At 39.3% G+C, this 18,314-nt stretch overlaps 2 protein-coding genes across 2 annotated transcripts; one reads left to right on the forward strand and one right to left on the reverse strand.

The window, feature by feature from the left end:
• Window positions 1–734: 734 nt before the first annotated feature.
• spg21 (SPG21 abhydrolase domain containing, maspardin) lies at window positions 735–9,971 on the reverse strand. The gene is made up of 9 exons (XM_067596788.1): window positions 9,680–9,971; window positions 9,334–9,396; window positions 4,289–4,450; window positions 3,078–3,158; window positions 2,841–2,986; window positions 2,641–2,749; window positions 1,826–1,933; window positions 1,577–1,717; window positions 735–1,399 (listed from the first exon to the last, which is right to left on the reverse strand). Exons 2-9 carry the CDS (start codon window positions 9,394–9,396, stop codon window positions 1,274–1,276), a joined length of 936 nt encoding a protein of 311 aa, XP_067452889.1. The 5' UTR covers window positions 9,680–9,971; the 3' UTR covers window positions 735–1,273.
• Window positions 9,972–12,649: 2,678 nt separating this feature from the next.
• pdcd7 (programmed cell death 7) lies at window positions 12,650–17,694 on the forward strand. Its single transcript, XM_067596800.1, has 5 exons — window positions 12,650–13,803; window positions 15,546–15,684; window positions 15,812–16,042; window positions 16,174–16,261; window positions 17,089–17,694. Exons 1-5 carry the CDS (start codon window positions 12,772–12,774, stop codon window positions 17,231–17,233), a joined length of 1,635 nt encoding a protein of 544 aa, XP_067452901.1. The 5' UTR covers window positions 12,650–12,771; the 3' UTR covers window positions 17,234–17,694.
• Window positions 17,695–18,314: the final 620 nt, after the last annotated feature.

The following is an 18,314-nucleotide window of genomic DNA, read 5'->3' on the forward strand; positions in this document are numbered from 1 at the left end:
AGCTTGGGGCTGTAAACACTTGTCAGCTTAAGATAAGGAATGAATGAAATGAGACTTGGCTCTGATAGAATTAGAGATAATGGAAGAAACACAGGCGAGCTGCACATTATCAGACTTCAACATTCAACGTTTTTTCTACTGAAAACTACAAATCAAGATAAAACATCTCAGTGCAAAGGATATTGACATTATCGCTTATAAAACGGTGCAAGACATCATTTCCTCTTTTTCTAAAATGCACATTTTCAAAATACCAAAAGGTCACAAGTGGAGCAACAATAGAACAGAGGAAGACAAATAAATATATCTACGAGGGCGTTCTGAATGATGGATCAACCACAGTGAGGTGATGTAGTGCAAAGCAGTGTCAGGACAAACATCCACCTTTTGGAGGCAGTGACAATCTTTTAAGTTACGTACCAGTTTTCTGAACTTGAACCTACAAAAAAAAAATCCCCTGACACTTACTTTTGTTTTTCCCAATTACAAAACAGTATCTGTGTCTAGTGGCTGAAACATCAGCGGTTCAACAGATGCACTCACTTACAGAGACACTGCCTACTCAGTTCACACTCCACCAGCATGTTACAAGCCGGTTGAAAGCTATTACACACTTCTCACTGCTCACTCACAACATGCCCCAAAACAAATGAACTACAGTGGTGTGTTAAAGAGAGCTCACCACCACCATCACCAGGACACACAGGTGAAAATAACAAAACATCACAACGTGAGAAATTCAAAAAGTTAACTGTATTCCAAAACAAATGGAAAAATGTAACATAATCTCATTTAATTACACAAACATTTCAGATACATGTTTATCCGTAACCAGTGTGTTAATCTTTTGACTTTGTGTTAACAGTAAACCAGTTCACTGCTGGTAGTGTTAACCAGAATATATATTAATACATATAAATGAACACTTTAGGCAAACAATTCAGGCAATTTTATGAGTGCAACAATTATCAAATTCATTCCACATAAGGCAAGGTGTCATATGTTTTTTAAAGCAAAGCGGCCAAGTACCATTTATGTACAAGTAATTATCAAAATATTGCTTCATCTGTAAAATAAAAATATACTCATTTGACTAGCTGATTGACTATTGCGCTCCATAGAAAAACCTGCCACAGTGTTGATCTGGAGAACGTCCTTTGAAATGAGCTCAGGAGATGAGTGAGAGAAACTGTGGGGAAATGGTTCAAAAGAGTCAGAGAGAAGGGTCACAGTTCTGCTGCTCCAGACTGTTGGGGGGGGGGGGACGCTGTCTTCACTGCTCGTCATCAGAGTCGTGGTTTTTGCTCAGGTGGCTCTCCTGGACCTCCAGCTCTTCAGCGCTCACCATGGCAGGGTTGATGGCAGCGTAGCGTGTCCCGTGAAACTGACGCAAATGAATCTACAGAATGAGACACAGTGCACGCAAACAGTACTACATCACTGACTCAAGGTGGATCTTTCATACTTGGGTGACGATTTAAAAGGACAAATCTAATGAAAAGACCCCAACCAACAACACAACATCCCCTGCAGTGCAGCACCAGCATTTGTTCCTGAACCATAAACTGAACCTTACTTGTATGTAAAGGTTGACTTCTGCACTCCGGCACAGGTAAGGAAAGTTTCCACCTGTTTTCAGATGAGCTCGTCTGGCGTTTGGATAGAGTTTATACATCTCCTCCTTGGCCTCCAGTGAGAGCGCACTCTGATCAAACACCTGACCGTCGTGAACAGATCAACACATCATCATTTAGCTTCAGCACAAATATATATGAATGGATGATCTCATGTTTACTGTGTCAATACATGAATGCTTAACACTTACGTCTATAATGGTCACAGCAACCTCTTTTATTTTGTGGGGTTCCACATAAGAGTTCTGACAGTTCAGCGTTAGCCGGGAGGCTAGCTCACTTTGGTTTAGAGTCTCCAACTACAGCAGACACAAAATATGGAAGGCAGAGGCACGTTAAAACAGTAGACACTCTTCAATCATCAGACAAAACAGCAAATAATCTCCAAATCACAATGTCTGACTGTTTGCTACGATGCAGAGGTGAAGATGAAATGTACAAATTGTTGAGAGGTACAGTATTTGAATGCAAACATACGAAAATATTTTCACTTAAGCAATAAGGTTTCACTTTGTAAAGAAAGTTAGCTTAGGCTGGAAGCAGGAAGAAACAGTTAGCCTGGTTCTGTCCAAAGTGTCATGAACATCTACCAACACCTGTAAAGCTCACCAGTCAGCACTTCGTATCTTGTTTGTACACAAACAGTAATGCAAGATCAAAAAATGTGTGGTTGTAGTACTGAAACTATTTCAATCTATCCGTGTCACACTTGTGCACCATCTCGTGCTATAGTGTGATTTGCCAGATACAGTTAGTGAGCACAGCTTTTGGTCACTACACCCAGAAATAGTTCCAGCATGCCACTCCCCACAAAACCACAAGTGTCATTTTTACATTTCACATCAATGTTAGCACTGGAGGCACTTATGATTCCATATCATTTAGCATTAGGATTAGCATTAACCCTTTTACTCCACTTCTATACCAAGAAAATCAAATAAACTATTAAATTTAACTACTCATTAGTCTAACAGCTCATTAACACATATGAACACACAAGCCTTACCCTATCAACCATGAAGTCAATTGCGTCGGCCATTTTAGGGTCCACAGGTCCTTTAGCAAAGTTCCCCAGAACGATCTTCTTCAACATGAAAGCTGGCATCAACCAAAAACTGAGGAGGAACAGAGAAATGAAACATTATTAAATAGGGGAAAATCCGCCGTGTAATCAGTGGAAACAAGCTGCTCACATGAACAGAATACCTGTTTGCCGTCCACGTCTGGTTAAAGATGGACGTGTCGCTGAATGAATTACACAGTATCAGCGAGTGCACCCTGGGGGACTTGTGTGTGTATTCTGCAAACTTCTGGGCCAAGAATCCGCCCAAGGATGCGCCGAAAAGATGAACCTGGGGCAAGCGAGAGAAGATTATCATTATATTAACATCATGGAAGAAAAGATAAGTGGCATATGAGGCGATAGGAAAACCACAGGCTTACTTTATCCAGCTGCAGGTGATCGAGAAGCTTCCTGAAGCCGTCGCAGAACTCCATGAGATCCCAGTACACTGGATACTGCAGCTGAAAGCGATAAAGCAACAGCAACAAGATAATCATGCTGTACATATGACGAGTTTATTAATCAGGTCAGATTAGTAATCACCAGGGTTGGTAATGAACCTCAATACTATTTGAGCAGCAGCAAAATGTGTCAAGTATCAAAATGAATTGAATTTATTCCCTTTAAGCTGTTTTTATGTAGCCAAACTTCTTGTATAACTGATTGTGTTTGGAATATTTGCTTAAGTGAAGAAAGTATTTTGTAGAAATTATGTCCATATTTTTCAAAGAAAGATACTGAAAAACATTTTGGTTCTTGCACCTTACTGAAACATACCAAACCCAAACTACTGATCACAGCTCATGAATAATGAACCACATCTTCCAATGCCTGATGGTGAATGTATTACAATCTCTACAGCAAGGTCTGAAGAGGAAATAGTCTTCATGTGAAAAGAGTCAGTCTGGAATGACCTTAAACTGAATCAGGCTTAAACTGTTTTATAGCTCACTCAGAGCTCATGAGATCACACTAAAGGTCAAGTCTAGGTTATGACTCCTCGTTTATGACTTTGAAACACAAACCTGAGACATCAAGTACAGATCAATTCACAAAGAAGGAAACTGACATGTAAAAACGAAACAGTGACATTAATGACCTTGGAACAGCACGTATTAAACATTATATATGTCCCATAAAATAATAAAGCAAAATGGAAAAAAACATCACCATAAACACAGAGGAAGAGAAGTAGAGAACAGTTTGTGGTAGTCTGGAGGAATAGGTTTGACCTAGTTTCCATGATAACTTAAGTCGGATTTATTTAAACCTCCTTTATGAAACAGAACTTCCTGAAAATAATGTGGCCGTTATACAAGAAGTCATTATATACTACCAGCGTACTGGATTTACTACTTTATTATTTAGCCATTTTCACTGGTTCAGCTCTCACATCAACACTAAATGAGTCTATTGTGAGTTGAATCAACATATATGGTAATGCTTTCCAGGTTTACAAACTTCTGTATATCTAATGACCCAAATAAGAGACACTTTTTTCTGAATATGACGTCTGAACAAGTGGTTTTATATTCAAAGACTAGATATTTATGTATTTACATGGCAATCACATTGTTTGTCATGAACTCACCGAGATGACTCTATAGCCCCAGCCAGTCAGAGCCAGCACCTGCTGGAAGAAAACCTCTGCAGTTCCACTGACTGGAGGAAGGAAGATGATGGGACACCTGATGCTCTTCGGGCCAGCATCATACAACGACCACACTTTGCTGTCGTCGTCATCAACAATAATCTGACAGAGACAAAAAAAAACAACAAAACAAGACAATATGTGCTGTTATTCATACTGAATGTATGTTTAATGTGGAAAACTGTTTGTTTAAATGCTACTTGAATACAGCTCATCATTTTATTTTATTAAGGTTTAACATAATGGACGCTACGAGCTAGTTATGACCCAACAGTCTGTTTTACAGTTTATCTAATCTTCTGAACTGGCTCCAAATATGCAACTATTTGGCTTGAAGATGGAGACCAAACATGCTACAAAGCTTTCCAGAAGCCTTCATCACAAAACATGCTCAACTTAGTCTGACTCTGTGTTAAGGCTTCACTGAGTCTGGAGAATATATGATATGAGATAAAACAGTGAGCAGCAAAACGTGATTTACAGTGAGGTGAAAGAAGAACAAGAAGCTGTAGAAACACAAGGAATAATAACATTTTAAGTCAAGCTAAGGCCATAAATAAGAGAGGAAATATGTTCTACCAAAGCAGAGAGGAGATGTCTGTTAACATCCATCTCATTTTTACACATCACTTTATTTTAAAGTCAGTACTTCTGTCCATGTCGGCTGTTGACAGGTTTTGATCTGATCCTCTGAATTAGCTGTGCAGCATTGGTTACCATGGCGACTTGCACTTGTTGAAAGTGAGTCAGCTTCTACCAGAAAACTGAGTTAAGCACTAAGACAGCTGGATAACACACTAATGCTGCTTCATGATACAGACACAAAGGCTGCTGTGTATAGTTTAAGTTAAGATTAAGAGTACAAAGAGTTCACATAATAAAAAACACGTTTTTTGACCACACTAACCGATAACATACCCATGGATAATGATTAATCCACTACAAGTGTTTGGACTGTGGGAATAACTAAAGGCATCATGGGGGAAACATTATGTCATTAAGCTGAAATTAACGTGTTCATGTGTAAAGCTTATTGCAGACTGTTAACACAGCCGTGGTTTTACTGGGACGCTACCAGAGTGCTTCTATCATGTCACTATTTCATCTCATCCCATTCATCATCTGCACTATTATCTATTTTCATATTGTCTTAGCATGACTGTGCTGATTGTGTGTCATTCACTGTGGTTATAATTACACCTGGTGGTTCAGAAATCTTCGTCCGACAACACACAGTGACTCATGAAGCTGGCTCCACATCCAAACTGAAATGTTAACGAATCACGGCCTCTGTGAAACCAGACCTGCGGGCGATTAGCTGGACATGGTGTAAACTAATCCAACACTGACTACAGCGGGTCACAGAACTTATTTGTATCAGTACAACACAGCTGACTGTGCTGAGATAACGCGATGTTATCCAGTGATATCCGATACTGTAGCTCCTCAGACTGTCCTGAAAGCACAACTTTTTACATTATTAGGCTTTTCAATGCACTCATCTGTTTCAGTTGTTGGGAATCAGTCTGCTGGCCTCTTGTGACCCTGACACACCTGACAGCTGTTTTATGCTCTGGTTTTACTTCCACGCACATGCAGTTTGTGTTCATACAACAGTAAGCAGCTCTGTCCTTCACCTTACTATTTCTGGTTTTTCTGATATTGATTTTGAGGAAGTTAACCTACAGACGTCTTGTAGATACTGTAGTTTTAAACCTAGTGCGTACTGCTATGCTGACAACTGTTCATCAGCTTTTGTTTACTGTTGACATATTTTCATCATTTATAACTGGTAATGATAACTGATGATGGTGCTGTATATGTCAGTAGTGTAAAAAGTGATACCATGACTGAACATACTTTGAATAACACGTTAATGTTTTGCTTCCTTCTCTCTCGCCGTCACAGGAACAAACACATACACTAACCTCAAATGACTCCACTAATAATAAACAGCATCAGTGCTTTATTCTCACAAATCTTACATTAAAATCTGATACTGCTGATTTTTTTTTTTTTGCAGTGAATCTGTCAGTTATAACTTGATGCTTGTGCATAAGAGTTGTGATCAATAAAAATGTTTAAGATAAAAAAAAAGCAACTAACTCATGCAGGAGCCTCACATTCACATACAAGCACTATGACACCGGCTTTTTAAATAACCAGGGGAGAGCCGTCTACACCGACTGTAATGTCAGCATGATTCAGCAACTTTTTACCCTTTATGCATTAAAATTGTATGAGACATGTTTCTACTCTAACATCATGCAATATGCTAAAAATGAGGAACGTTTGAAAACTCTAAAACATAAAAATGTTTGGCAATACAGTCAAGACAGGAAAGATTAAGTTTACTAATCAGGTTTTACTCCACATTTGGTTTTTCTTGTGACATATTGGATACTTTTATGTCTTCAGGCCTCTAAATGAAACAATCTGCTCTCGGTTCATTGACATACAGTATACAACCTGTGATGATAACACCAGCAGCTATTACTTTATTAAAAAAAAAAGGTCACAGGCCAAAAGGTGTATAATGTGCAGACTGTGCCATAGTTACTGTAAGCATGTGACAGCCTGACTCACTGACTGTTTGACCCAACTATGCCTCCTGATGAACATGTGCTGTGAGACTCTCAACACAGACGGAGAGGGAATCATCGTTTTAACTTACTCTCACAAAGCACTATTCTAAGGGACTCAATGGCTCACTGAAGCCAAGTGTGAAACTTAAAAGTCACTTTGAACTGTCATAATCTCACTAGTGACAATGTGGTGAGGCTGCGGTCTGAATCAAAGGCAGAAACTCTGACAACCGGGAAGGAGAAATATGAGCTCTCGTTGGTCTAAATGACAGTCAGAGCAATAAAAGTAGGAGGTCACCGACTCCACAAAGAAAAAAAACATGGTCAGGAGGAAAAGTATCTCAGTATTAACTCTCTTGTTACTGTAGTTAAGCAGCTTATCCATTAGTCATTCCTTTTTGTCTTAATCCTTCTGATTTAGTATTGTACTCAAGTATTTTTGAAAAGGCAACAATGCCTGATCGGTTGGACTTTAGTGTTCTGTTCATTTTGCTTTGAACCAGTTTATCATCATAAGACAGTTTGTGAGAAAGCTCTCTAAACACGATCTATGAAGTTGGTTTAACAAGTGGTTTGGTCATGAATGCAGACCTCCATCACAAATGAAGAGCTGCTGAGCTGATTGCAGAGCAGCACTAAACAAGACATGGACATGTGGGGCAGGAGATCGCTCAAACATCATAACTAAATGTCCAAAATCAATGCTCCCAGCTCCTAAAAGCACTGTAACCACACACTGAAATGGCTGAAAGTTATATTCCTTTCCTGCCACTGCACACAGTAATGACCTCAAGCCAATGAAGATGTTCAGACGCTCCAATAAAACCACTGGGACATGAAACTGGTGAGAGGACGTAACACATAAATCTATTAAATATGGAAGAATAGCACCAGAAAAAAAGGCTAAATGTAAATTTATGATAAATTATCCGCAGTTGTGTTGTTTCCATAAGCAGTGGTGGAAAAGTATTCAGATATTTTACTTAAGTAAAAGAAGAACTACTACAGTATAAAAATACTCCCATTACAAGTAAATGTCCTGCATTTAAAATCCAAATTAAGTAAAGGTAGTGAAGTATTATCAGCTAACTTTACTTTAAGAATAGAGCAGTGACTATATTAAATACATTTAATAAAGTGCATTCTAAATACTGATGCATCAACATATTAACAGCATTTTATCATTGTAACTGCTTGAGGTGGATCTAGTTATAACTACAGTATTATATAAGGACCACAAGACAAATCTGAGGAGGTGATACTGTAGACTTTGTAAGAGAGAAGAAGAGAAGAAGAATCTCACCATGAAGAAGAAGAATCTCACCATGTGAGATGTTTAGAGTGTTATTTGAATGGAAATGCTCAAGTAAGCTCAAGGTAACCTTTAAAAATGTTTTGATAAAAAAATCTCTGCACACCTGAATATGAGACAGGTGTGTCACAGGAAGGTGCAACTTAAAAATAATGAGAGGAACTCCCGCACACTGTCTCGCTTACTGCTGCAATATTTATTGGATCGCAAAGTTTCAGCCTATCTGACCTTCATCAGGTATATGGACAGCATCACACTTCCATATCTACACACATAGGAGCTGCTTCAATCATCCGGTCAGAGGACTACAGAGATTGGTTTGACTGATGAGCACCTTGAACTTACTGTTATGATGGTGCCCTTATACACAAGGTAACCCTCAACAGAGCTACATCTGTGTTTTTACTGGAGTAGTTTACAACATGTTATCTTTGTTTTTGTTATGCCTGAGTAAAATTCATGGACCATTACATCAACTCAGAAAGAACTCCCAAGCACACTTTCAATCTCTACAAGGGATCAGGAGAATCACAATAGCTCGTTGGATCTGTGATAACAAATGTTTTCATGCTCGATATAAAAAAGAAGAGGAAGAAAAAAAAAAAACATGTATTCCTGTAGCAAATGACTTGGCTATTCATCCTGGCACTGACCAACTCAACACTACTGAAATAAAAACAAGACAAATATGCAAATCTAATCATTCTCCATGACAATGATCAGCCACTGATGTGTTTAACAACAACCACACGTCCCTGATTAACACAGTTTCATTATCACTGAATGGCCACTGAAATTAACATATCAGCAAATACGTCAAATACTTAGGCAATATGAAACTAATAATCCCCATAGTGTTTACTTTAAGAGCATTGCCATGTTTATTTACCTGGGACTGTTATTTATGTTGTACAGCCAATCTATTTCAATATTTCTATTCATTCATTATATTTTTCATTGTAGGTATTCATGTATACTTGTTTCTGTCGTACATATTGAGCCTGTCCCTCCTCCCGTGGTGATCTGCATGCAGTAGGCTCATCAGGCCACCATCACAGACCTGACCCCAAAGAAAAATCGCTACTTACTCTTTTCAGCGGCACTGTGCTTCTGAACCAGTTATAGTCAGGAGACACTTTAATCTCCTCCATCTGCGGGACACATTCAGAGCAAATCATTAATTCATTTTTTTAAACAGCTGAATTGCGCAGTTAGTTCACTAATGGAGCTGGGAGTACTGTACAACAAACACCTGGCTCCTCTCTGTTAGCTAAATTGCTAACGTTAGTCTGCATTAACGACACATTGGAAATAAATATGAGTGGCCGTTGGGAGGAAACACCCGGCTGTTAAATGTTACGCTGGACACTCAATGACCAAAAATGACACACAGCACATTTACTGTGTCTAAGTACGATCTGTGGTTACAATTACCGTGTCGTTGTGGATGTTAGTCACCGTGTCGGTTGATTTTTATCCATATCTAGGTAGCATTTTCTCCGGCTGCCTGGTCATATGACTCGAGTTTCGCCGACTTCCGCAAAGATTCAGCCTCCCGCTTGTGTTTGCCACCGCCTATCGACCACACACACACCGCGTCTGTCTCACAGCCATACACAGGACAGCATTACTACACCATTATGTCACCACAGTCCGTTTACAGAGGCTATCTGTAATCTGCTACCTTTTGTTGCTACTGCTCGCACTTTGCGCGGCTCTTACAGCTACGCATGCGCACACGCCCACCCGTGGTTAACCCTAAAGAGATAATAATAATCATCATAATGATGCATTTGGGCTGCGCGTTTCATTCGCAGTGAATGTGAAAGTGCTACAGCGTTCAATACATACAATAAACAACAGGAAAAAAGGCTTCCTGAATGGAAAGGTATTTAAGTCTGGTTTAAAGAGTCTATGGATTCTCATCCTTCTCCTTCTTTTCTCACCTCATCTCAGCTGGAAACTACTGTCAGAAATATGAATGAGTTCTTGAGCAAACGCATAACACTAAAATAAAGATAAATTCTAGTGTTTGTTTGTTGACTTATATTTAAAGTCTGAAAGCTTCCTTAGATAATTGGGAAATGTTCACGGTCTATATCTGATATATCTTTACACACATTATGGTACAACAATTTGGAGTCTTGAAGGACGGGTTCACAATATTCAAGTCTTTCTTAAAACAGTCAGGAGCCCAAATTAACATTGACATAGGTTTTTCTTGCTGTAATTATTCCTCCTGTTCATGCTGACCATTAGAAGGTTCCTTCATAACACACTTACAATATAAGTGATGGGGAACAAAATCAACAGTCCTCCTCTTGTGTAAAAATGTATTTAAAAGTTTATCTGAAGCTAATATGAAGCTTCAGCGTCCAAATGAGTCAAATCAAGTAGATATCTTTCAACATTACAGTCTTTTTAGTGCCAAAGTCCCTCCTTTTGTTACTATACTTCCACCGCAGCTCAACAGGGAAACACTGTCTGAGGAAACACAAAGAGGGAATTTGATGCTAATAAGATGTAAATGTAGTAGATATCCACTTGATATGACTAACTCAGACTGATGAAGCCTCATATAAGCTTCACATCAACTTTTACATGCATTTGTGCATAAAATGACTGTGTGGACACACTGTAGATTTTGGCCTCAATCACTTATATTGAAAGCACATTGGAAGGGGATCTTTTAATAGCCAGTATGAACAGGAGGAATGATTACAGCGAGGAAAACCTCTTTCACTGTTCATATGGACAGTTGATTTAAGACACACTTGATAAATTATGAGCCTGCCCTTTACAGGGGAACAAATGAAGTATAAAGGCTATACAATAGCCAAATTAATACAGACAAACATTTATTCAGTATTAACAAAAATGCAGTTTCTTTTCTCAGTTCAAGTTCATTTGTTATTAGCAGAGTCTTTCGGTCCTGATCATTTCATCTGATGTGCCTTAGATGCTCATTCTCTAACACATTTGCAGTTATTAAAATGACCTCAAACCAAGTAATACACAATAAGTCTGGGGCCATTGGTTCCATTGAAAGTCTGAAGGTCCTAGGGCAGCTGTTTGCTTTTTCCACTTAGTAATTCAGCCTTGCTTACAAATGTCATAAATCTAAAACGAATCTAACATTCTTTAAAACAGTTAGCAGCAGTAGTGGAAAGCAACTGTACATGTATTCAAGTACTGTACTTTACATAAAGATTTCCATTTCATACTACATTATCCTCCATTATTAAATGTCAGAAAACTAGACTGCACTTATTCAAGAGTTTAAACCTGCAATAACCGCTTTTTAGCCACTGTGGAACAGTGTAAACAAGCTGTAAACACAATATTGATATAATCATCACCTTTTATATTTATATGGTTCGCATGCTGATTATCCACACATCCAGCAGATATGGAGCATCATTAGCATTTATCTGGAGTCATGTTCGTGGCCTTGATAAATGCAAGTCCAATATTCACTCTATGTTTAACTCTGTTTGGTCTCCACTAACTGAGGGCAATATCTGGCTCTTTAGTTGCTAAATGCTCCGATCGTTCACCAGCTAGTTGTCTGTCTGCTGGTGCTGGACAGGTGGTGTAAAACAACTGCCCGCTGCTGCCGGAAAACCAGAACAATGGGCTAAAAGAGACTGTGAATGAAGCTCTGTAGAGCTGAGGGGAACTGCAGAGTCGGCTGATGTGGGTTCATCCAAGCGACCCCTTTCACACACAATACTGTGATCTATTTTTAATATGAAAACAGTGATTGTAGCCGCTGCAGGTTACTGTGTAGATTCAGATACATACAAAATATATGATCTCTTTGCTCTAAAAAGTCACTATGCTACTCCAATTCCAGAGTTGTAATACTGGAGTCATACTTTTTGTGCATATGTATTAACGCAACTTATTTATACAGTCTAAGATATTGTAAGTGCAGTTTTAAATGAAGGCTCTTGCTTGTAATGGTGTATTTTTACATTGTGGAATGCTACATTTGCTTCACATGTACTTATCAGGACTCCTTTTCTTCTTTCCTCTCCCATTAATCAAGCTCATAACACTTTTACTGTAGTAGGATTCTTCATGCAGGAGTTTTACTTGTAATGGAGTATTTTTACATTGCTGTTTTAGCACTTTTACCGAATTAAAGGATCTGAATACTTCCTCCACTACTGCTCTCTGGAGTAGCAGTACTGCTACTGAGTGGATTATCTTGGTTAAATAAATTGAATTAAATAAAGAACCCGAATAATTCTTCTGTTATACTGTATGTATTATGTGTTTTTACAGTACAACATGCAACAACACTGGTATGATTCTTTGGTACTGAAGTCATAGGCTGCAGTACCACATTCAGCCTCTATCGGTAGTTGGGCAGTAACCTACTAAAAGGCTCAAAGCTGCCGCAAAGAAGAAGGTAAAGACGTAATGACGACATCACGTAAACATGGCTTCTACAAGGATTAGCTAGCTAGCTACTTTGTAATTTAACGAGTCTTTTCTGTAGATTAAGTGTACGGTTGTGCATGAAAATGGACAATACATTTCACCACGGTCCGCCAGAGAAGCAGCAGCCTCCTGTCTATCATGGCGGCTATGTGGAGACAGCGTACACCGCCAACAGGGCGCCTCCTGATGCTGCACAGGAGGACCTCACTGCTCCTCGGTGGACAGCCCCCCAGGGATATGACGGACACTCTTTCGGATTCAGGTACGATTTTCCTCCACCGTCTCCCGGAGCAGGGGGTTTCGGAGCCCCCCACTTGGCTCCTCCATACGGTTTTGATCCCTCCGTCCCACCGCCTCCTCTCGGCTGTCCACCACCCGGACACTTCCCGAGTATCCCCCCTCACGCCCCGGGAAACACATACAACAGCCCGGGACCAGCGTTTCACACATATAACCAGCATTTCAGACCTGGTCCGCAAACTAACCAGTATGACTTCCACCCAGCCGTAGAGTCCGGTCAAAAACAGCAGCAGGAATATCAGAGTTTCTCTGAGAGAGGAGCTCTGTTCGGCCACAGCTCGTTTCCTCCTCGGGTTAGGGACAATGACAGGAGTCTGGAGACAACTAAACAGCCGCAAGATGAAACGGCTCTGCAGAGGAAGCAGGATGAACAGTGGGTTAAACATTTCTTACAAAACAGAGGAAAGTCTTCCAAGAGCCCACGGACCCAGCAGCCACACCAGCTCAGTGTTCCTGAGCTGAGAGAAGCTCTCTACAGTGCAGCTCAGCTCCTCTCACAGCTGTCTGAGTCCTGTGAGAGCCTCAAGAACAACCTGGAGACTGACTGTGCCTGGACAGACTCTTATCGACTGGCTTTAAATGTCAAAACAGAGCTACAGGAGAAACTGAAAGTTCTCAGCGACAGTGAGTGTGTAAGTGGCTTTCAAGCTAAATTGTCCCGTATTGCTAAGAGGAGGGCCCGGAGACTGAGGGCCAGGAAACTGCTGGAAATGGAGGAAAAGGAGAGAGAGGCGCGCATGGCAGAGAAAGAGGCTGCCATAGATAAATGGAGGATGAAGCAGATACATGAAGTAGAGGAGAAGAAGAAGGTAAGTGCATTTATAAATTAAAGCTGTATCATTTTGGGTCATTTTGAGGGCAGAAGAGGACCACAACAAGCTGAAAAACAAACACCTCTAACATATTATCACTTTATAAAGCTGACAGGGAGCAACAACTTGATTCAGACTTGGATGCTCACTACAGCCAGACTCATACTGGAGTTTTGAGGCTGATAATGGTAAATGGACTGCACTTATACAGCACCTTTCTAGTCTTCCAACCACTCACTCAGAGCTCTTTTTATACTACAAGCCACATTCACACACACATTCATGCTGATGGCAGGCTGCCATGCAAGGTGCAAACCAGCGCATCAGTAGGATCTAATCATTCACACACAAGTGGCGCAGCCATCGGAGCAATGTGGGGTTCAATATCTTTCCCAAGGGCACTTGGCATGTGGACTGGAGGAGCCGGGAATCAAACCGCTGATCTTCCATTTAGTGGATGACCTGCTCTACCTCCTGAGTCACAGCTGCTTAATATATCAACCCAGCTATTTATCAGTCAGGCTCTAGTGCTTACTGTTTTCCAGTTTAGAAAAGTGCCTGTGTGCTGTTCTTTAGTGGAAGAAAGAAAGTTAAACCCAGATGAATACTGGTGAAATAAGCCCATTTTGACTCGGTACACAAGAATTAGGTGAAAAAGATGCCTCCCAAATGAAACCTAATCTCTTTCAAATCCTGAGTAAAATATCAGAGTGTTTAACATGTTAGATGCTCCGCTATGTCCAGCAGCTAGTTGCTAAGCAGGTAGTGAACTGTGAGTTTGTCTGAGCTTTTTGCTCAGAACAGCTGCCTGCTGCTGCTGGAAATAAGGTTGATGAGAACAGTGATGGTGAAACATCCAGTAAATGTGCTGTCAAACCAAAACAATGTGCTGAAATAGGTTAAAAACCTCTGTAGAGATGCAGTTGGGAAATAATTGTCTGTGGGTATGTCTCTATGAGGTACTCCTTTGACATAGTCATTTGATCCATTGTTGATATGAAAATATTAAGTGTTTTCCTGATGTGCCATATGTTACTTTTACTTAAGTTTAAGTAAAAGTATCAGTGATAAAATACAGTGAGAGTGAAAGTCAAGACTTTGTTTACTTACCTCTGGTGGTATGTTGCAATGCAAATAAGTTTTTATTTGCTCATTCCTGCCTCTACCCCAATACAATAGAGGGAATAAGATTTGATATGCATCACTCAAATCATCTCAGTTTTCTATACCATTCCTTCAGGGCTGCAACTAACAATTATTTTCATTATTGACCGATTTGTCGATTATTTTCTTTATTAATGGATTAGTTGTTTGGTCCATAAAATGACAGAAAATGGGGAAACATGTCAGTCGCTGTTTCCCAGAGCCCAAGGTGACGTCTTCAAATGTCTTGTTTTGTCCACAAAAGTTCACAACTCAAAGATATTAAGTTTACTATCATAGATGACCAAAAAAAAAAATTCACATTAGAGAAGCTGGAATCAGAAAATTTTGACTTTTTTTTCTTAAAAAAACACTCAAAACAATTAATCGATTATCTAAACAGTTGGCGATACAGCACATAATCTATAACTCAGATCTCATACTGTGACAAATTATTGTAGACATGGTAACTGTGAACCACAATAGCTTTCTGTAAGGATTTTGTCACAAAGAGATTATAAGGAAAGAACAGTAGAAGATATAAATGAATTACTGCCCATATTCAGCTTTTTTTTCTCTCTGTTTCTATCTACCAGGAGCAGGAGCTGAAGCTGGCTGCAGACTCTGTTCTGTGTGAGGTACGAAAGAAGCAGGCAGACGTGAAGAGAATGCAGGACATCCTCAGATCTCTGGAGAAACTGCGCAAACTGAGGAAAGAGGCAGCATCGAGGAAAGGTGAAAATTATTAATTATTATTAAGGTTTTCAGCCACTGAAGTCCACACTGTACACAACGACATCCATCCAGTTTATCAGCCTCTATAAGGTGAGACAAAAAGTAACTTTGACACTCTTTGTGGCAGGTATCTTCACTGACCAAGAATCTGACGAGGCATTCAGCAGCCGGCTGGAGAAACTGAGGTCTGTGATGAAAAAGAGGACAGCTGTGTACTCGGCAGAGGAGAAAGCCTTGATGGTGATGCTGGAAGGAGAGCAGGAGGAGGAGCGGAGGAGAGACCTGGAGAAGCGACTGAAGAAGGAGAGGGAGAGGCAGCTGCAGAGAAAACACAAAGTAGACGGCATGCTGTTTGGAGGTAACTGCAGTGGTTTCATCAGTTTAGAAAGGGTATAATTGATTCACAGGTGGTTTTTTTTGTGTAATTGTGTTAATTTTCCTGTGGGTAAATAATAGATATAATATTGCTGGCACTATGTTTTTCCCCAGATGAGATTCCAGCTAATCCTGTCCTGCAGCCCTTCAGAGAATACTACACCCAGGCTGAGCGCTCACTGCATTCTTTAGTACAAATAAGGTTTGTGTTCTACTTCATTCTTGTTGCATAACAACAATATTAGTCAGAATAATAATAACCTGAATAAGAATAATGACTTTGCTCAGCACAGTAAAAAAAAGTTATGGGAGCCCAACAAGGACACAGGAAATAAATAAATAGATAAATAAATATGTACCATAAATTAAAAATAAATAAATCATTAAATTGATTATTTATTAAATCATTCTTTTTGCATTTATTTATTTCTCTATTTACTCATTTCCACATGTATTAATTTTCCTCCATATTTTCCCACATTTATTTCCACATTAATGTCTACACCTATTTATCTATTGGAAATAAATAACTGAAATAAAAACATACATTTAGGAATAAATGCTTGAAATGTGTAAACAGGAAAGTACAATGTGGAAACAACTGAGTTTAATTCAGAAGTGGATTGAACAGAAGTAATCAGAAAAATGTATTCATCTTTCTTGTTGCCTGTTTATTTATCCCTTTTTCAGCAAAATATAGAAATAAATACATGCAGAAATACAGTAAATAAAACCAATAAGATTTGTATTATTTTTTTAGTTATTGTGCGTATTTATTAATTTTTTATATATTTTTATATATTGAGCTACTCAGAAGAAGAAAAAGGCAGGATTGTACCATTATGTCATGAAGCATAATGTGTTAGTGTTGATGTTCTTACTTTGGTACCCTCTGGTGGTGGAATGAAGAACGACACAGTAGCAGGAAGAAATGTGCACCACTTCTTCATTTAGCTGTTGAAATGAACTTAAGGATGATACATCCAAGTCGTACACAGAGACGAGGACTTCAACATGTTTTTCTTTCAGGAGAGAGTGGGACGTGTTTCTGGTGGCAGCGGATCATCCTGACGGTACCGTGGTTCCTCAGAACTGGGTCCTGCCAGATGCCCCGTCAGACCAGGCCTGGGCCTCAGCTCTACTCAGTGCCGACGTCGAGTGTGACGGCCTCTGACTGACTGTGTGTACTGTTGAGACGTGGCTGACAAAGAAAACTTGAATCTTCTGTCACACTTGTTGTCGCTTTGGTAAGGACAGTAAACAGAGTCCCAAGAAAACACCTGCAGATGGACATCTGTAGAAAGTGACATGTTGAACAAGCTTGACAAATCAAAGGATTACTATCAGTTGGGATTTTTCATCTGGTTTTTCTATTTAATATTTTTAATGTTGCCCTGGTGTTCAGTTAGGGTTTGGTAACTTCACTTTCCATTTAGATTCAGTAGTGGTTAATTGGGTGGTTAATTGCTAAGGTTAACATAACCCCTACATGAAAAGACCTCTATTGTTGTGCCATAAAAGTCACTCTGGCTAGTTTACTCACTCAGGTCCTGGCAACCACTGAGAATGTAACTACACTTAACTTATTATTAATTAAAAGAGACAGTGGCAAAATACAGTACGTTTTTAAATCCATCATCTGTCTTTGCCTCTTTATTTTCCATCTCACTGCTGACCCCCTGAAGGTCTGCCACCATCGTGAGGAGAAACAAACTCTGTCCAGAAGGTTCATGTGATGTATGATGACACACGTGTGAAAAGTGCTAATGAGATTCAAAATGACAAGTACAACTGCACAAACCAACGTCTGGAGCAGATTATTTTATGCTTCCCAAATAAAATGCAGTTTAATTCTCTTTTTGTTCTGGCAAACACAGAAAAGATGAAAACTAAAAACATTAACATGTATTTTTATTTTTTTTAATTTGACAAAGTTTATCTCCCCAGGTCTTTTTTTTTTTTTTGTCTGTATCGTCTGTGTTTTTTCATGACAGTAATACAAAGAGAGATCATTTTTTTTGCTATGAAAATAGAACATAAAAACAGAATAAAGAAATTAAGTTTATTATCCACCAGTAAATTATTTCTTGAGTTTTTATGTACGTTTTTCTAAACTTTGCAGATAACTTTCTGAGTGAACAGGATAAAGGATGACATCATGATTTTCATTTTGTATGAATGTGTGTGAATGATTAGCTTTCTCTGATGGGCAGGTTGGGACCTTGCATGGTAGCCCCTGTACCCATTCAGCGTAT

Source organism: Thunnus thynnus, chromosome 1 (genome assembly GCF_963924715.1).
Source record: "Thunnus thynnus chromosome 1, fThuThy2.1, whole genome shotgun sequence".
NCBI classification, from domain to species: Eukaryota; Metazoa; Chordata; class Actinopteri; order Scombriformes; family Scombridae; genus Thunnus; species Thunnus thynnus.

Excerpts from the sequence above, each read along its gene's own strand:
- pdcd7 (XM_067596800.1), top strand. The coding sequence starts at position 12,772 with ATGAAAATGGACAATACATTTCACCACGGTCCGCCAGAGAAGCAGCAG. Across the intron at positions 15,685-15,811 it reads AGAGGCAGCATCGAGGAAAG|GTATCTTCACTGACCAAGAA; the intron begins GTGAAAATTATT and ends TCTTTGTGGCAG. Across the intron at positions 16,262-17,088 it reads CATTCTTTAGTACAAATAAG|GAGAGAGTGGGACGTGTTTC; the intron begins GTTTGTGTTCTA and ends TTTTTCTTTCAG.
- spg21 (XM_067596788.1), bottom strand. The coding sequence starts at position 9,396 with ATGGAGGAGATTAAAGTGTCTCCTGACTATAACTGGTTCAGAAGCACA. Across the intron at positions 3,159-4,288 it reads GGGGCTATAGAGTCATCTCG|CTGCAGTATCCAGTGTACTG; the intron begins GTGAGTTCATGA and ends TATCGCTTTCAG. Across the intron at positions 2,987-3,077 it reads ATCACCTGCAGCTGGATAAA|GTTCATCTTTTCGGCGCATC; the intron begins GTAAGCCTGTGG and ends CGCTTGCCCCAG.